Source organism: Ammospiza nelsoni, chromosome 17 (assembly GCF_027579445.1).
Source record: "Ammospiza nelsoni isolate bAmmNel1 chromosome 17, bAmmNel1.pri, whole genome shotgun sequence".
In the NCBI taxonomy this organism is placed as follows: domain Eukaryota; kingdom Metazoa; phylum Chordata; class Aves; order Passeriformes; family Passerellidae; genus Ammospiza; species Ammospiza nelsoni.
This window is the reverse complement of record NC_080649.1, coordinates 14,340,262-14,357,265: the sequence shown is the minus strand read 5'-3', so window position 1 is coordinate 14,357,265 and position 17,004 is coordinate 14,340,262. Positions and strand designations below refer to the sequence as shown.

Here is a 17,004-nt window from a genome sequence, read left to right as displayed (position 1 = left end):
GAAATGCCCCTGTCCCTGCTGCCACAAGTGGAACATCATCCCATCCCTCAGGGGAACATTTACAGCTCCAGTTCCAGCACAGATCAACCCTGAGCTCTGCTCCAGACACAGCTCATCACCAAGCCCATCCTCATTTTATTGGCATCAGCACAGCAGATATGGGAAATGACCAAACACAGGCTGATTCTGCATTGTCTGGTGCATTGTCAGGAAGGAGAGAGCAAGGCCCACGTGGATTTCTGAGGAGCAAGAGAGTGTCTGCATCTTAATCAAGGCTAACTGGAAGTGGGTGGTACCTGCCAACAGCCAGGGAGGAGCAAATCCAACTTTTACACTCCAAAGCAGAGCTATGGGTGCTCTGCTCTCCTTGTCAAAGCAGGCTGGCAGAGGGAAACTCAGCTGGGAGCTTTTTAGTCCTTTACTCCTCCTCACTGACAAATCCAGTGCTAAATAAAATGAGCTTTCAAATCTCCACAACCACAGCAATCCATTTACAAAACAAACCTAAATGGTCCAGCCCCAAATCTAGGGCTGTGAAGTCTTTCAACTTTTGTACCGACAAAAAAGTTTTGTTATTGGCATTAGCCCAGAGAAATCATTATGGTGGATTCATGGTGGTTCTGCAGTTTCTCACCTCCTCTCACCTTCTCACCTTGTGCTCAGCAGAATCAGTGCATGGATGAAGCAGAACTGCTTGTCATAAAATCATGGTAAGGGTTGGGAGTGATCCTACAGCTCATCTCATTCCAAACCCTCTGCTGAGGGCAAGGACAGAGAAAAATCTTCTGAGAAGTAACAACAGCCTTGTCCTCCAAGCCATAGTTAGGCTTTGGCTAAAATCAGGATCATTTCACATCCCCTTAATCAGGACTAAAACCTGTTATTAAACCCACAATCCTCAAAACCAACCCACAAAAGTGAACTATAAAGCTGCTGGGAGCAGACAACAGGACTCAGCAGAGACAGTAAAAACATTTCACTTTTTTAGGAAAAGTTATGAAAAATCATGTGGGAGACTGTGGCTGCTGTGAAGTAGATGACACTGAGCCACTGATTTCAGCAGGCCCTGAGAGGTCAGAACTGGAGAGAGCTGCTTGAGGAGCTCTCCCTGGACGGGAAGGTGGGGAATTCTTCTCCCTTAGTGTGAGAGAAGAGCTGTAGGGCTGCTCCTCTCCTCAGCTAATGGTGCTCCATAACTAACAGATTTGAAACAATGCAATAAAATGACATTTTGCTCCCAGCTGCCCCTGGCAGGGAGCCCCTGTGTCTTAGGCTGGGGCTGTGTGTTCTGTTTAATCTGTCAGAGCTGGGGCAGTTCTCTGCTGTTCCTGGGGCAGTTTTTTCTTTATCTCTCCCACAGCCAACCCTCCCTGCAGGAGATCTCTGCTGTCCATGGCCACTGAGTGTCCCTGCAGGGCTGATCCAATTCCAGCATCCCATGGGGAGATGCTGTGCCCAGGGGAGGAGCCAAGCATTCCTACCTGGATCCAATCTGAGCCTGGCACAGCACAGCAGCCTTTGCCCCCTGCATTGCCAGAGGAGCAGCTTTCTGCTGCCCTGCATGGCCAGAGGGAGCCCAGGCCCATCTGCAGCAGCCCTGGAGCTGCAGAGGAAAACTCCCCCCTTGTGCAGGATCCCTGCTGCAGCAGAGCCACAGCTGGCACTGCAGGAGGGCTGAGCCCCCATGGGATGGGGCTGGGACACCCCCTGACACACAGGGGACAGGGCATGGTCTGACTCTGGCAGTAGTTTTTCTTTTTGTATTATTGCTCTTGTATTCATGTTTAGTTTTCCTAGTAAATAACTGTTATTCCTATTCCCATATCTGTGCTGAGAGCCCCTTAATTTCAAAATTATAATAATTCAGAAGGAGGGGGTTTACATTTTTCATTTCAGGGGAGGCTCCTGCCTTCCTCAGCAGACACCTGGCTGTTCAAACCAGGACCCAGCCCACCCTGAGGCACTGACCCTGTGGAACAGCAGCGGGGTGTTCTCTGCCATGGGCTGCTTCCCCCACACCGAGCGCTGAGGCTGCCACTGCTCCAGCTGCTCCTGCAATCTGCATCTCCTCTGCCTCTCCTTCATCTCCTCTTCCTTTTGGGATAGCTCTCTGTCACTTCCTTCTCTCCTGGAAAATACACAGATTAAGCTTTACACTTGGGGGGAAAAAGCCACTCATTGATCTGGTTGCACTTCTTTTTTTCTCATATTTACACCACACACTGGAGGGGGAATCATGACATGAAAGGCTAAAATAGATTTAGAGAGCAATTCTGCTGTTTGTGGGGGGACACAAGAACTTGTCAGTAGATGAAATCATCTCTCTAAGAAGAAAAGCACCTCAAAGAAAAGGAGCAGAGATCAAACTTCTGATAAGTGGTGATGATCTATGTGGGGATACAAATTCATTTAAGCAGAGATGTGTTTGTGATGTGTCCCTCCCCATCTCCACACCAAGATTCCCAGTTTAGACCCATTTCCTTTCCTATTTGCTATAGGATATGACAGAGATAAAGTTCCCCTGACCCAAGACCTCCCATCTTTCTACATCTGGATGCCCACAGAAAGATTTCATCTGCCATTTCCACAGCAAACAAAAAGTTCAATTTTTTCTGAATTCTTCCAGCCCCAGGTGCCCCAGCAATAATTAGAACAGCAACAGAGAAAACTGAAATCAGTAAAAATCAGTGAATTATCATTCAGAGACAGTAAATAATCCACATTCTTGCCTGGCCATGGGCTAACAGGTAATCAAAATGCAGTTTAGTATTCCTGATGGAAGCAATGAGCTTAATGTCAGGAATTCCAGAGGGAAAAAACCCTGCAACCAACCACCTGCCATTTCAAGCAGGTACACAGGAGCTGAGGTGTCTAAGTGGCAGGGCAGGCAAGTGTTTAACTCTGACACAGTAATAGTCTCCAGAGCAGGCAGATCCTGATTCTTTCCAGGGCTCATATGTCAAAGTCAGAATGTTAAATTTCACTCTGAAAATAGCAGGATATAACCTTTGAAAAGGCAGCATAATGGAGCTCTCCCAAACAGTTGGGCAGGTGCACAAGGCAACCACCTGATTTCACTTTGAAATTAGACCTTCTGCAGAACACACTACATTTAACTAAGCCCAGGGAGGCAGAGGCCCAAATAACTCTGCAATTTTCTCAATTATATCACTCTTATTTCTATTTTTTCAAAGCTTTCCAAGATATGCCTGTGGCATTCCTCACGGGTGTACTTTGTAACTCCAAGATCTTGCACTTTTCTTGTTGGCAAAGAGTCAGAATTCCTTTGTTTGGAAGAAAAAAAAATACAAGGGGAGACTGACATCTTCCAGTTTGTAAAAGGTGTTTTAAACTGAGACACAGAATAAACCATTTTCCATTCCTTCTGGGAACACAACAAAAATAAGCTTAAATTGGAGAGGGAATAATTTAAATTAGACTTAATGAAAAGCTTTCCAACTCTAGGGATAATTAAACAGCAAAGTGTACTACCTGGGAGTCAAGGAACCCTCACCATTGAGGATTTCAAGATCAAGTTCTATAAAGATCTGCCAGGAGATATTAGATTTCACCTCACTCTTTATTGGCACAGGGAGACTGACCCTTCCAGACCTATTTTCTAGGAAGCTGTGCTTAGGAAACCTCAGTGCTGTTGTTCCTAAAGGAGATCAATACTGTGTTATCCTCTTCTTCTGCAAAATAAAAGCTATAGAAAAAGGCTGAATTTCCAATGTCAGGAGTGCCACATCTCATCTAATGCCAGGCCCCACTGAGGCTGCCTCTAAACCTTCCAGCAGCAGCTGCCAGGACTGTTGTTCTTGCCAGGTAACAAATCCAGACACCCTCTTGCTCCAGCTCACAGCCCAGGTAAGCAATTTTCTTTAATCCAGGACAATTAGAGAAGCCACATCCAAAACCTCTGATTACTTTTCCTGTGGGATACCTTGGCAATTCTGCTGTAATTAGAGGACACTCTGGAGCATTTCCTGGATTTGGAATCTTCTCAGCTTCCATTTTGTTCTCTTTCTCTGTGTCAGCTCTGTCACCCCCACAGCTTGAAAAGGGGAGACTTTCCTTGCCTGGTTCCAATCTCATCAGTTTCCTGGGAACTACCTCATTTGTCTCTTGCCTCACTTTACAAGATTGGTTTTGACTTTTATTAGAGGAAGCTGTGTCTTCCAGCCTTTCTGGCTGCAGTTTCTCAGCTGGAAGAGATGTTTTGTGAAGAAGCTCCAAGGCCTCCTTCCGGGCTGCTCGGAGTTGTTGCAGTAACAGGCTCTTCCCTGAGCAATTCCTCCTGCAAAGGAAATAAAAACCTGATTTCATCAAGATAAAGCATTATAGGAATAAACTCAATCTCTGAGGAACTTCACATATGATGAGAGCTCAAAACAAGGACTGGGCATCTACAGGAAAATAACTGGAGGTGACAGTAGCAATGTCACTGTCATATTTTCTGGAAAAATCCCTTCATCAGGATTTATCCTCCTGGGAAGCCTCAGAGAAAAAGGAAAACAATATTATCTAATTTGCTTCTCCTTTGTTTTGCTGTTTTGGAATGTGGTTTGGAGATTGTTTATCCAACATGTGAATTGTTTTAACTTGATGACCAATCACAGTCAGGCTGTGTTGGACTCTGAGGAGAGTGTCACAAGGTTTTAATTAGTATCTTGTTAAGCCTTCTGTCTGTATCCTTTCTCCATTCTTTAGTACAGTTTAGTATAGCATTCTTTAATATAATATCATAAAATAATAAATCAGCCTTCTAAGAACATGGAGTCAGATTCATCATTTCCTTCCTGCCACAGGGGACCCCAAAAATACCACATAGCATCAGCACTCAGGTGACACAAGCAGAGCCAGAACACAAAATTGATCTTCCTGGCAATTTATTTACCTCTTCTGCATTCAGGCACAACACAAACACCTGCCAGAACAGCCCTGAACAAATGTATGGTTGGCATGGAATTCAGAGCTTATAGATTTTTGGCCCTTTTGGATACAGGGGTTGGGGTTCAAATACACAGAGATTAAAAGTTTTTCTAATAACTATTACAGTTTTTGAATGCTTGGCTTAATTTCCTCAATGAGACTGCTGTCAGCAAGCACATTACTGTGGTAGTGGAATGTCCTGTCCTGACACAATCTACATGCACAGAATAATAATTCCTGTTTAATCATTTGGTCCAGATAAAAATGAAACTGGATAGTCCCCTCATGAATGAGATCAGAATCCTGCCCTGCTGAGACCAAGAGCATTTCTCTCCCCTGTCCCCTCCCATTAAGAGGGTCCCTGTCCATACAATGTAGTCAATATTTTCTTTAAATCTCTATCCATTCTAGCCTATTTTATTATTTATAAAAGTAAAGGCTTATCTGACTCAGCTCCCTACAACATTTCCCAAGTTTGGTTCTGAGGCTTGTCTAACACAGTTCTGGTGTCACTCACACAGGGCTGGAGAAAAACTCACATCTTCCAGCCCCCAGGGCACCTCTGGCTGTGTTTTGAGCTGTCCCAAGCAGCTGGACAGGTGCAAATATTGCCTCAAGGATCAACAACTCTCTACCTTTGGTAGCTTTACCATGCAACAGGGAAAGAGTGACCTCCTGGGGCCACACTGGAGCACTTCCATTACTGGGCTTTTGTTTTGGTGGTTGTTTTTTTTTTTTTTTTTCTGCTGTGAAGACCAGGAATGGCAATATTTAAGTACACAAACTTTCACTCTGATCATTGTTAGGCCAATTAGGTTCAGAAAAAATGAACATTATATCACTTGGAAAACAGTCCTGATAAGGAAACTTACATTCTCCTTTCTGCTTCATTCTGAATTGTCACAGTCTCTTCTTCTTCTTCTTCTTCTTCTTCTTTAGAGGAGGAGGAGCTGTCACTTGCACTGTGAAACAATCAGTACACATTAATTAACCCTGTTCTAGCTGAGTGTTGGCTCCTGGTCATTTCTAGGATGCAAATTTAGAAAATGAGGAAAAAGGGAGAGATACTTCCAGGGAAGATCTCTGGGTGTTATGGAGAGTCCTTCACACTATTACTCTAGAAAAAAGAAAATTCAAATATTCAAGAACAAAATGTTTACCTGTTTATTACCTATTAGCTGTTTATTAACTACAAGGTTTGTCCTTATGACAGAGGTGTGAAAGAACATTTTTAAAGTTACATTTCACAAGCATGAGATTCAGAAAGGTTTCAGTTTCTCACTTTTTATTACTTATTTCTCACTCCCAATAAAGCCAGGATTTACCTTTGTTTCTCTTCAGGGACTGTCACTGGCTTTGGTGGCTCAGCATCTCTCAAATCTATGTACACAGTTGCACGTTTTGGCAGGTCCTGGAAACTCATCCTGCCCATCCTCAGAGAACTTGGTGGGGATGACAGCAAGGCAGCATCCCTACACACAGAAAACACAGCTCAGCACATCCTCTGCCTTATCTCCCAAGGAATCCCGCAGGGAGAGCCTCAGGATCAAAACTGGACTGAGAAAGGAGCTCTGTGCTTGGCTACCACACAGATTCCAACTCTGCTTCTGCCTGCAATCAGAATTCAAGGATTCAGCTTCCCCCAGGAGCACAGATCACAGGCAGGATGAAGAGGGATATTCAGTTCTCAAAATGTGACACCACCAAATTGTTCTGGAGAACAAAGGCAGGCACCAGAGAGATCACAACTTTTAACATCTCAGTGTAAGAACGAGTTCCCCTTTCCTCTCTGCCTCTTCTGGCAATTCCATTTCATCTTCCCAGGCATAAAACTGCAAATCATCCTAGTGGCTCTCCCTGCTCTGGCAATGAGGGTATTTCCCACTTTCCCCTCCACTCTTTCACTCATTATTTCTTCTGTGCTGCCACCATTGATGTTGCTCCCTCTGAACAGCCTCAAAATGCTTTTCCTCCAAGAAGCACTGACATCTCCACTGATACCCACAGAAAACCATCCTGTGTATTTTTGCTCAACTGAGGTACCAGTAAGAGAAATTTGTACCCTAGATGACAAAAAAGGCTGGACAGGATAATTGGCTCAGCCTCATTTTCCTGCTTTCCCATTTATCCCAAGTGCCTGGTAAGGTTTAGACAAAGGTTGATGGAGAATGCCAAGGTGTTTGTCATCAAAGGGAAATGAAGGACTGAGGATTCCAACTCCAGTATCAGCTTCCTGCAAGGCTACAGAGAAAAACCCCTGTGGAAGACCAGGAGTTGCCCAGTATCCCTTCTGGCAGCCAGGATGAGCTGGGATATGTGACAAAAAGGACTCACTTCTTGTCCTGCTGTCCCTGGAAGGAGCAGAGCTTGGCTGATGGCCTCTCACAGGGAGGGGACACTGCCCTGGACTGCCTGGCACACAGCTCTCCCAGCCTTTCCATGAGCTCCTCTTCACACTTCCTCCTGAAGGACTCTGTGGAAGAGCAACAAAATAATCATCAGTTGTGGTCTTCTGCCATGAAATCACCCAATATTCCCCATGTTCACATTGTTCCTGTTCCTACAGCCTGGCAGCAGGGGGAGGATGAAGATAATATTGTAATGGCTTGTCTGGCCCATGGCAGGCTGTGAAGCACTGGCTTCAGGCTAAGAAACCTAGATGAAATCTTGAGGGAAGATAATTAAACATGTTTTAGAAGCATTTAAAAAACCCACTGTGATTTCTGCATTCAAAATTATGCTGCAGGGAATAACTTAAATACAGGAACCTGAGTTTTATTTATTTTTATGCACTTTCAACTAGTGACATTACCATAATCTGCTGGGAAGAAAGCAACTTGTGCACGAGTTTTATCTCCCTGCTGCTCCAGCTCCTCAAGATTCTTGTCTACATTCCACTTTTCAATAGCCTGAAAGAAGACAAGAGAAACATGATGGAAAGCTGACTCCCAAAAGATCACCCCTAATTTCAGTGCCAGCTTGCTTTCAGCAATTCCAGAGGAAGTGCTGTAGGGAAAGAAATGCATTTATTACATCCCTTCAGACACTGCATCCCTTCAGCTGCTTCAGCTGCTTCTGCTGAGGCTCTTTCTCTGAGAATCATGAACCCTTTTGATAAGACTTCAAAAGATCACTGGAGACAGTGGAACAGATTAAAAAGTGGCCTGATACAAGGCCAAGCATGTGCATTCTGATCCTGAATAATGTGAGAACTTCCCACTGCCACCCACGGGAGAAGGACTTGTGGCTCTTCAGCTCTTTGAGATCAGCCCTTTCCTCCACCTCCAGTTTCTGAGCAGGGTAAATTCCCACTGCTGTGGGTACAGTCAGTATCAGATGATATCTCACAGCTCCTCCATTTCCTTGCTCTGAATCCCTAGCTGAGGACACACTCACCTGACTCAGGTGCAAGAGGCTGCCATCAAAGTCCATATGCATTTAAACCACTCATGGCTTTCCCCTCTGAATATTATTTGAAATTGAAGTTTTAATGAAACATCCACACTCATGTGAAATGGCACCAGAAATTCAAAGTGCTTATGAGTTCTATTGAAAGGAAGGGGGCTGTGAGTTGTGACAAGACAATGACACCACCGCCACAAACATGCATTTAACACAACCACTCATGGCCTTTAAAAAAGTAGAAGCAGCCTCCAAACCCAGCATTTCACCTTGTAAAACCTCCTGCATCTGCCCCTCTTGTTGGAGAGAAGGTTCTCCCTCCTTCCTGAGCAATAAATACCCACCCTGAAGAGAGGATCCTCCATTTCCTTGCTCTGAATCCCTGGCTGAGGGCACACACCTGACTCAGCTACAAGAGGCTGCCATCAAAGTCCACATGCATTTAAACTACTCATTGCTTTCCCCTCTGAATATTATTTATAATAATATATATAAATTGAAGTTTTAATGAAAAGATTCCACACCCATGTGAAATATCACCAGAAATTCAAAGTGCTTATGAGTTTTATTGAAAGGAAGGGGGCTGTGAGTTGTGACAAGACAATGACACCACTGCCACAAACATGAATTTAATACAGCCCCTCATGGCCTTTAAAAAAGCAGAAGCAGCCTCCAAACCCAGCATTTCACCTTGTAAAACCTCCTGCATCTGCCCCTCTTGTTGGAGAGAAGGTTCTCCCTCCTTCCTGAGCAATAAATCTTCACACATATCTGAACCTTGATTAGATCTATTCTAACACTGCAGCACTGGTTTAAGTTCCAGAAGGTCCAGAAGAAATAGAAGTGAAGGTTTGCACAATTCCATTTCTAATACAGAAAGGAACTTAAGAAAAAAAATCAAATTAACTGATAGGAATCAAGAAGAAACTGTATATTAGGTTTAGCCACTTGACAGAAACTGAGGTGCCTGGCTGAGCTGGGGAGCAACAACTCCTTCCAAATGAAAGTGAGAACACACTGAGCCTCTCAGAACTCACCCCAAAGCACCAGACTTCAGCTCACTGAAGTCCCTGACATCAAACAGGCTCTGAAAGGCAAGAAGTGCTTCCTGAATTAACAGAATTCTATGAGGTGAGCTGGGAATTACACCCAGACCCACTTGAAAAAGATGTCCTTCAATGATGCAGCACAATTTAACTCACAGGCCTGCAGCTGCATGATTTGCCTGGACTGGAACAGCTCTAACATCAAAAAGTTCATTTCTGTGAATACATGAAAGGGGAAGGGAAACATCTGTACTCTGACTTGTGGAAGGCTTTGAACAAAAAGATCAGGACCTGTTCTGTGCTGATTACGTTCTAATGAATTTAAAAATCAATACAGGCAGATCTGTAACTCAGTGCTGAAGAAAACCACCCCTGACTCTGAGCCACATTCCAGCTAACACTGAGCTGCTCATCCCACCTGCCTTAGCTGGGTGAGATTTAGGACTTCAGGAACAACCCTAAACATCTCTCCTCCAGCACCCCACTGGAAGGCCAGAAAACTCCCTGCTTTAATGCAATTCTGCCTGGGACCTGAAAAATTCCTTGCCTTCCCAGGGACAGATGCTATGGTTGGCTTCCCTAACAGTTCATGGACCTTGCTGCAGATCCATTTCCATGGGGGTTTGTGTGTGTGTGTGTGTGAGCTCTTTTGGAAAATAGCCAAAATTTGACCATCACTTCCATAGTTCCTAATGAAAGGCTTGTTTGTGCTCTGAGCACACTCAGAGCTAAGATGTATTTTGCAATTTCTTTGTGGAATCTTTGGTAGTAAAGTTGTATTGTTACACTCTCCTGAATTTCTGATGTTTAGCAGACAAACATCACCTAAATTAGCTGTGATTTTTCTTGTCAATTACTTGAATCTGACAAAGTAGCCCAAATAATCTGTATCTTCTGACCTAAACCTTATGGGTCATGACCAGCTGGATCTCCTTGGTCATTCTTGAGTCTCTCCTGTGTTCCTCTATTACATTAAGAAGGGACATGGAAGTTCTAGCAGATTGAATGTGCATCTCCCTTGGACACCAGTAAAAATGGTATTAAACTGAACTCCTTGAATTGGGAAACCCTGGGAAATCCAGTGCTCTAGAGTATTTGGGGAGTATGTTACAAGATAAGTTTGGGCATTATTTCACAAAAATAAAAAAATTAAAATAATTAAATAATAAAATAAAATTTAAAATAGCAGCTTTGTGCTTAGGTTAAGTCCTTTCAGATTAGTTGTGGCCTTGACTACTAACTTAATTTCCTTGTACCATTTGTTTCTAGCAGTAATTTCTCATATGTTGGTTATCAGTTGGTTATCTGCAGCAGCTTTTGCCATGGTTTGGACTTGCTCTGGGACAGCTTTTGGTACCTGTGTAACACCCAGCCCTGTGAAGTGTCAGAATGGGACCTCAGCTGCTCCCTGCAGTGGGGTTATGCAGGCCCTGCACTGTTCCCCAGCCCACCAGCAGCACCCCCAGAGCTTCATTTTATTGCCACTTGCCTGCAGTGACAAATGGATCACTTCTCCAAGATGCTCATCTGAGAAGGTTTCTGCCTTTGCAAATCTTCCCAGGCTGTTGTTGATGCCATGGGAGGGAGGTTTGACATCCTGCTTTGGGGATGGCTCCACAAGGATCTTGGACAGTATCTTTGTTTCTATCAGCTTTTTTCTCTCCTCTTTAGTGTACAGCTCTTGCACAGGCACTGCTGTGATAGGCCAGGAGTTTGATCTTTCCTTAGCCTGAGTCCTGCCCATTTCTTTCTCCTCAAGGTCATCTGTGGAATCTGAGGGAAACTCTTCAAGAACAGCTCTCTTTTGGCTTGGCATTTCTTCAGTCTGGCTGGCAGGTTCAGCAGCCTCATCTTTAATCATTTGTACATCTTCTTTTGCAATGATTTGGGCACCATCTGTTTTTTCCTGAAAGTCAAAACTTTCCAGGTCTTCGTTCCAGATCTCCCATGGAAGTCTTTCTGTCTCCTGGATTTGCTACAGGTAGAGAAAGAACAAACACAGAGAAAGTCAATCTCCCTGAGCTTTGGAAGTGGATAAAAAACCAAAACAGAGTGATTGGAAGGCAACAGCTCCAACTCAGACACCATATGGAAACAACCCACACCACATCCCTCATGGAAAACACTGAGACTGTTTACTTTCCAAAAACTTTAATTTCAGGAACTGCTAAACATCCTTTAAATTGCTTTTTCTTACATGTGTTCATTATTCCAACCCAAACCATACTGTGATTTCATGGATTTATCTTCACTGAAGGAACAATGTGATTATTTTATCCCAGAAAAGCTGTTCAGAGAGTAAAGTTCATACTTTTCCTCTTTCTTGCACTGTCCTAATTCATTTTCTGGACACATAAAATGATTGCACAGGAAAGAAAAACAGTAAAGGGACAATAAAAACTACCAAGAGATGGCACAAAAAAGGTCCAAAATCTCAAGAACAGAGAAAACTTTAAAGGGACACTGCAAAAAGAGAAAAAAAGTTTTATTTGCAAGTGAGAGAAAATACTGAGGACTAAGCTTTTCCTGTTCAGACAAACAGTTCAGACATGAGCAGGTGCCCACACTGGGGACAGCCAGAGGAGAGGGGTGACAGGACAGGGGTGACACCCACAACAGTCCCAACCTGCTCCTGGGAGTCTTCCAGGGCAAACATCATCAGTTCCTCTGACAGGTCTGGAATTAAGTTGGGCAGGTCCCTCTGGAAGATGAAAAGCTCCTCATCACTCTCACAATCAGACTGCAAACAGAAAAACAGAGAAATTCAACAGGAGACTGCAATACTCACTGATATTGGAATATCTGGTTTGCAGTGACAGCTCCCATGTTGGCACCTCTTGAAGTGCAGAGACAAGAAGTTTCCTTGCAGTCACACCTTTGCTAGACAGTCTGGTAGCCCAAGAGTCACCAACCCCACATTTCAGCAAGCTCCAAATGTAAAAAACATGTAAAACATCAAATTCCCATGGAGGCTGATAACAAACATCCTGCTGAGAAAAGCAATGGAAAGTGTGGGAAGTTCTCTATCTCCCAAGTGATTCTCTGCAGTACCTCATTCACCATCAGAGAGGCTGGAGCAGAGCTGCTCAATATTTACAAGGCCTGGAGGTCCAGGACAAGGGGGAATGGATCCCCACTGGCAGAGGGCAGGGATGGATGGGATATTGGGAATGAGGAATTGTTCCCTGTGAGGGTGGGCAGGCCCTGGCACAGGGTGCCCAGAGCAGCTGTGGCTGCCCCTGCATCCCTGGCAGTGCCCAAGGCCAGGCTGGGCAGGGCTGGGAGCAGCCTGGGACAGTGGGAGGTGTCCCTGCCATGGCAGGGGATGGAATTCAATGAGTTTTAAGATCCCTCCGGCCCAAATCATTCTGGGATTCTCAGGGACTGGAAAGGCAAGGCCTCACCAGGCAAAGCCCAGTCCCACAGAACCCAAGAGGGACAAGCAGGACAGAGCAGAGGGAGCAACCAGGCTGAGGCACAGCTCCAGATCTTTGGGCCATATTTGAGTGATGAGGCTGGGCAGAGATCAAGAATGAAAACTTTCAATTCACAGGTGAAAGTCTGGCTCAGGCAGGACCATAACTAGAAACCAAAACTCCCCTAACATAGAGAGAGGGAGTGAGGGGCCAGAGCTCAGAACTGAGCAGCAGACACAACCAGAACTGAGCAGCATTTGCCAGGCATTACATTTGTGCATGTTCTTTAGTAACATTAAGGTGAATCAAAATCCAAGCTCTGCTCTCCATCACTGCAGATTTACACTGATGGAACAGCTGAAGTTGTGTCAGTGCCACAGAGAGCTCCTCAAGCATCTCCTTGTCCCTGCCTTTCACTGGTTTTGGGTTAGGTCTTCTAAATTACATTGTTTGGGCTTCTTGTTTGGCTCATGGTTTGGGTTCTTTCTTAAATCATCTCTTCTTCCAAACCATTAAGAAGAAGTGTAGGTGGCTACTACCCTCCCTAGACAATCAATGAATTACTAACCAACTCTCAACCCTCCAGCTATGGTTTATCAACCTAGTCACAAAACAACTAATAATACTCCTAGACAGGACAGCTTAAATAAGAGGTGCTGGAGCCCCAGGTGAGGCCAGGCAGGGCCATGAAGGCTTTTCATTGCCCTGATTCCTGTTCAGAATGCAAACAGCATCTGGGTTTGGTCGGGCAGCATTTAGATAGCTCTGAAAATCCCTTTTTTAAACATCAGATCTGCATTGGAGATGAATCTTTATGCATGGACACCAAAAGGAGATTAAGCACCTCCTCAGCAGTCAGGACACAGCTTTCCTGCTGTCCCTTTGGTTTGCAAGTGTGCATTTTTGGGAATTCTCACTTCAGAGAATCTTCTCTGGTGTCATTAACACAAACCCAACTGCAACAGAACATCTTTCCTCTTAATAAATTGCATTTCAGGGTAATGGAAGGGCTTCAGGGCATAAAGCACATTTGTGAGTGCCATTTTTGGAGGTGGGAGCAGGGCACATTCAGGTGACAGCTCTGGGATGCACAAATGGATCTTTCCCATGTGGAAATTCCTCAGACAAAGGTGCAGCCCTGGAACTGCAGCCTCAGCAGGACAGGGATTACACAACCAGATCTTCTGAATGCAATGAAGTGCCAGACAGATTGCCTCAGTTCCTTCTGCAGGAAATCTTCTCCATGTGGGACAGAAACAGAGAATTTGGAGATTGTAAAGAATGAAAAAATTGTTCAGCATGATTTGGGGTTCTTCATTGGTGTTTGGCATCAAAATCTGGAGATGCTCCTCTGGCTTAGCCTGGTTGTAATTTACTCAACCAGAAAACCTACAAATAATTTCAGTGTTGGGCCTTCATCTGTACTGCAGAGACACATGTTAACAGGAAAGAGTTGTTCTAAATAATTAAAACTTAAAACTAAAAAATTAAAAAGTGTAGGTAGAGGGAACTGAGAACAGTGAGGGAATGTGGCTTGTCCAGCATGACAGTGACAGATCCAGGTGCAGAATCCAAGTCATGGAATCCCCATAAACATTTTATCCAGCAGATGACACTGCTTTGGATAATTGATTAATAATTAATTTAAAAATTAAAAATAAATAATAAATAATAAATAAATACCCACTGGAGGCATTTCTGGCTCTTTCACATCTCACAATCTCCCCCTGTACCATTAATGGCTACAATAAGTTGGGATAAAATATATCCTTTCTGTGTTCAAAATGCTTTTCAAGTTTATACATGTTTGAAAATTAACACAATGTTCTGATTTGGACAAAATGCCACTAATAATCAAATCTTGAGACAAATTATCCCCTCAGAAAAGTCGGTGCCAGAGCACCTTGGACTGGAGAGGAGCAGCAGAGCAATGCTGTCCTGTGAGCAGAGATTTCAGCAGCCAAGAACAGCCTGGCCCAGACCCAGCAAGGGAAAAACCTGCACCAGTGAAGAACACTGCACAACACCTCTCAGTCTCACACCTCATATGAAAAGGTTTCTGCAATTATGCTTTTTTGGCAGGTAAAAAGCACAAAAATCAACATGTCTTGTGGAGAACCAGCCTCAAGTACATAATAATCCATAATATCATGGAATATCAGGATGGTTTGGGTTGGGAAGGGAATTTAAAGCTCATCCAGTGCCACCCCTGCCATGGCAGGGACACCTCCCACTGTCCCAGGCTGCTCCCAGCCCTGCCCAGCCTGACCTTGGGCACTGCCAGGGATCCAGGGGCAGCCACAGCTGCTCTGGGCACCCTGTGCCAGGGCCTGCCCACCCTCACAGGGAACAATTCCCAATTCCCAATATCCCATCCATCCCTGCCCTCTGGCAGTGGGAGCCATTCCCTGTGTCCTGTCCTTGTCCCTGTGTCCCATCCCTTGTCCCCAGCCCCTCTGCAGCTCTCCTGGAGCCCCTTCAGGCCCTGCAAGGCCACAATGAGGTCACCCCAAAGCTTCTCCTCTCCAGGCTGAACAATCCCAGTTGTCTCAGGCTGGCTCCCAGCAGAGCTGCTCCATCCCTCTGATCATCCTGGAGCCTCCTCTGGACTTGCTCCAGCAGCTCCAGGGCTGGAGGCAGCTCTGCAGGTGGGGCAGAATCCAAGGAGAGGAAGTCTGATTTTTAATTACACTCTGATAATTAGGGATAATCCAGAAGGGTGTGGATTAACACACACTGTTCTATACTCAGGACAGGCAGCCCACCCAGGAGACCACACCAGCAACCCCAAAATGCCTGATAAGGTCACTGCTCTTGCTTTTGAGAGCTTTTTTCCATGTTTAAGAGGGAAGAAAGGCAGAATTTCAGAGCTTACAGTGGAGGAGTCAGAGTCCAGGGATGGGAGCTGGTCCTTCACTGCAGCAAGGATGGATCCCCACTGGAATGTCCTGTTCCCCTGCACAGGAGCTGCAGGAGGCTCAGCTGCAGGTTCTGCATCCTCACTTGGTGCTTCTGAGGCCATTGGCACAGCTTCCCTTCAAGCAAAGGAAAGATGAGCTTGAGGACACCTCTCTAAACATGAGATAACATCAGTCCAAAACAAGGAAAAAGTGTGTGAGGAATTCCCAGCACTCCCAGCAGGAAATGTTAAAATCTGCATTTTTGGAGGTATTCCCTTGCACCTGAGCTCAGAAAGGGCTGAGAGCTTTGTGCCTTACTCACCACACACACCCCAGGGCAGTTTAGCCCCTCATTTATGAAGAATTTTTTGGGATTCTTAGCCACAGTGCTGTGACTGTGTCCTCTCCAAGCACTTTCCCATGTTCTGCCTGCAGGGATGGGACAGGAACAGAGCAAAGGCAGCAAAGCTGGCACCTCTGCTCTCAGCTGGATTGACTCCTCTTCCCAAATTCCCTCACATTCCCTCCTCCCTACCCAAAGGACAGATAAAATGATCACAAAGTCATAGAATCTCATAATGGTTTGGGTTGGAATGGAGCTTAAAGGCTCTCTTGTTCTACCCACCTGCCATGGGCAGAGAACCTTCCATGTGGTTCATGGTTACTTTTGTTTTCACTGGATTTTTATTTTAAAAGTAATTAAGAATAGGCACATTCATGGATTTTGATCTCTCCAAGTGGTTCTAAAGTGGATTCTTTCCTCCTGTTCCTTGATGTCCACGAGAAGTTGAGACAGCACAGTAGGAACTGCAGCTGAGCTAAGAGGTCAGATAACACAGAAAACCTTCACATTTTATGCTAAAATCACATGGTTTTCTGGGCAGTCAAACATGAGAGGAAATGATTTCTGCTTCAGAGGTTTCACAGAATACCCAGGGCTGGAAGAGACCCACAAGGACCATGGGAGGTTGGTGACTGTGTGTTCTTACACGTGCTCAATATTCCAACCAAACCATTCTGTGATTCCATGGATTTATGTTCACCACTGAAGAACAATGTGATTATTTTATCACATTTTTATTATTTTAAGTTGTGTTCAGGACTGAAATCACTGTTCAAGGGATCACACTGACACTATTATCTGCATTGGCCAGGAACACTCCTCAAAACGTGAAGTTAAACTCAGCTATCTCCCTGGGAAGTTTACAACTTGCAAATTGCCTCTCTAGATACTTTATAGACCTCATCTATGGTGGTTTTGTTGGTGTGAGACAAACCCTGAATTTCACTGAGATAAGAAAGAGGGAA

The 17,004-nt window shown here is 44.7% G+C and overlaps 1 protein-coding gene across 1 annotated transcript in view; it reads right to left on the bottom strand.

The window, feature by feature from the left end:
• DNAAF8 (dynein axonemal assembly factor 8) overlaps positions 1-15,818 on the bottom strand; it is a 99,462-nt gene extending 83,644 nt beyond the window's left edge. The window contains exons 1-9 of the mRNA XM_059484044.1: positions 15,672-15,818; positions 12,007-12,120; positions 10,870-11,346; positions 7,745-7,841; positions 7,267-7,405; positions 6,258-6,404; positions 5,805-5,894; positions 3,944-4,297; positions 1,969-2,128 (exon numbers count right to left, since the gene is read on the bottom strand). Coding sequence (XP_059340027.1) covers positions 1,969-2,128; positions 3,944-4,297; positions 5,805-5,894; positions 6,258-6,404; positions 7,267-7,405; positions 7,745-7,841; positions 10,870-11,346; positions 12,007-12,120; positions 15,672-15,818 — 1,725 coding nt within the window. The remainder of the gene's footprint in view (positions 1-1,968; positions 2,129-3,943; positions 4,298-5,804; positions 5,895-6,257; positions 6,405-7,266; positions 7,406-7,744; positions 7,842-10,869; positions 11,347-12,006; positions 12,121-15,671) is intronic.
• Between the last annotated feature and the right edge of the window lie 1,186 nt (positions 15,819-17,004).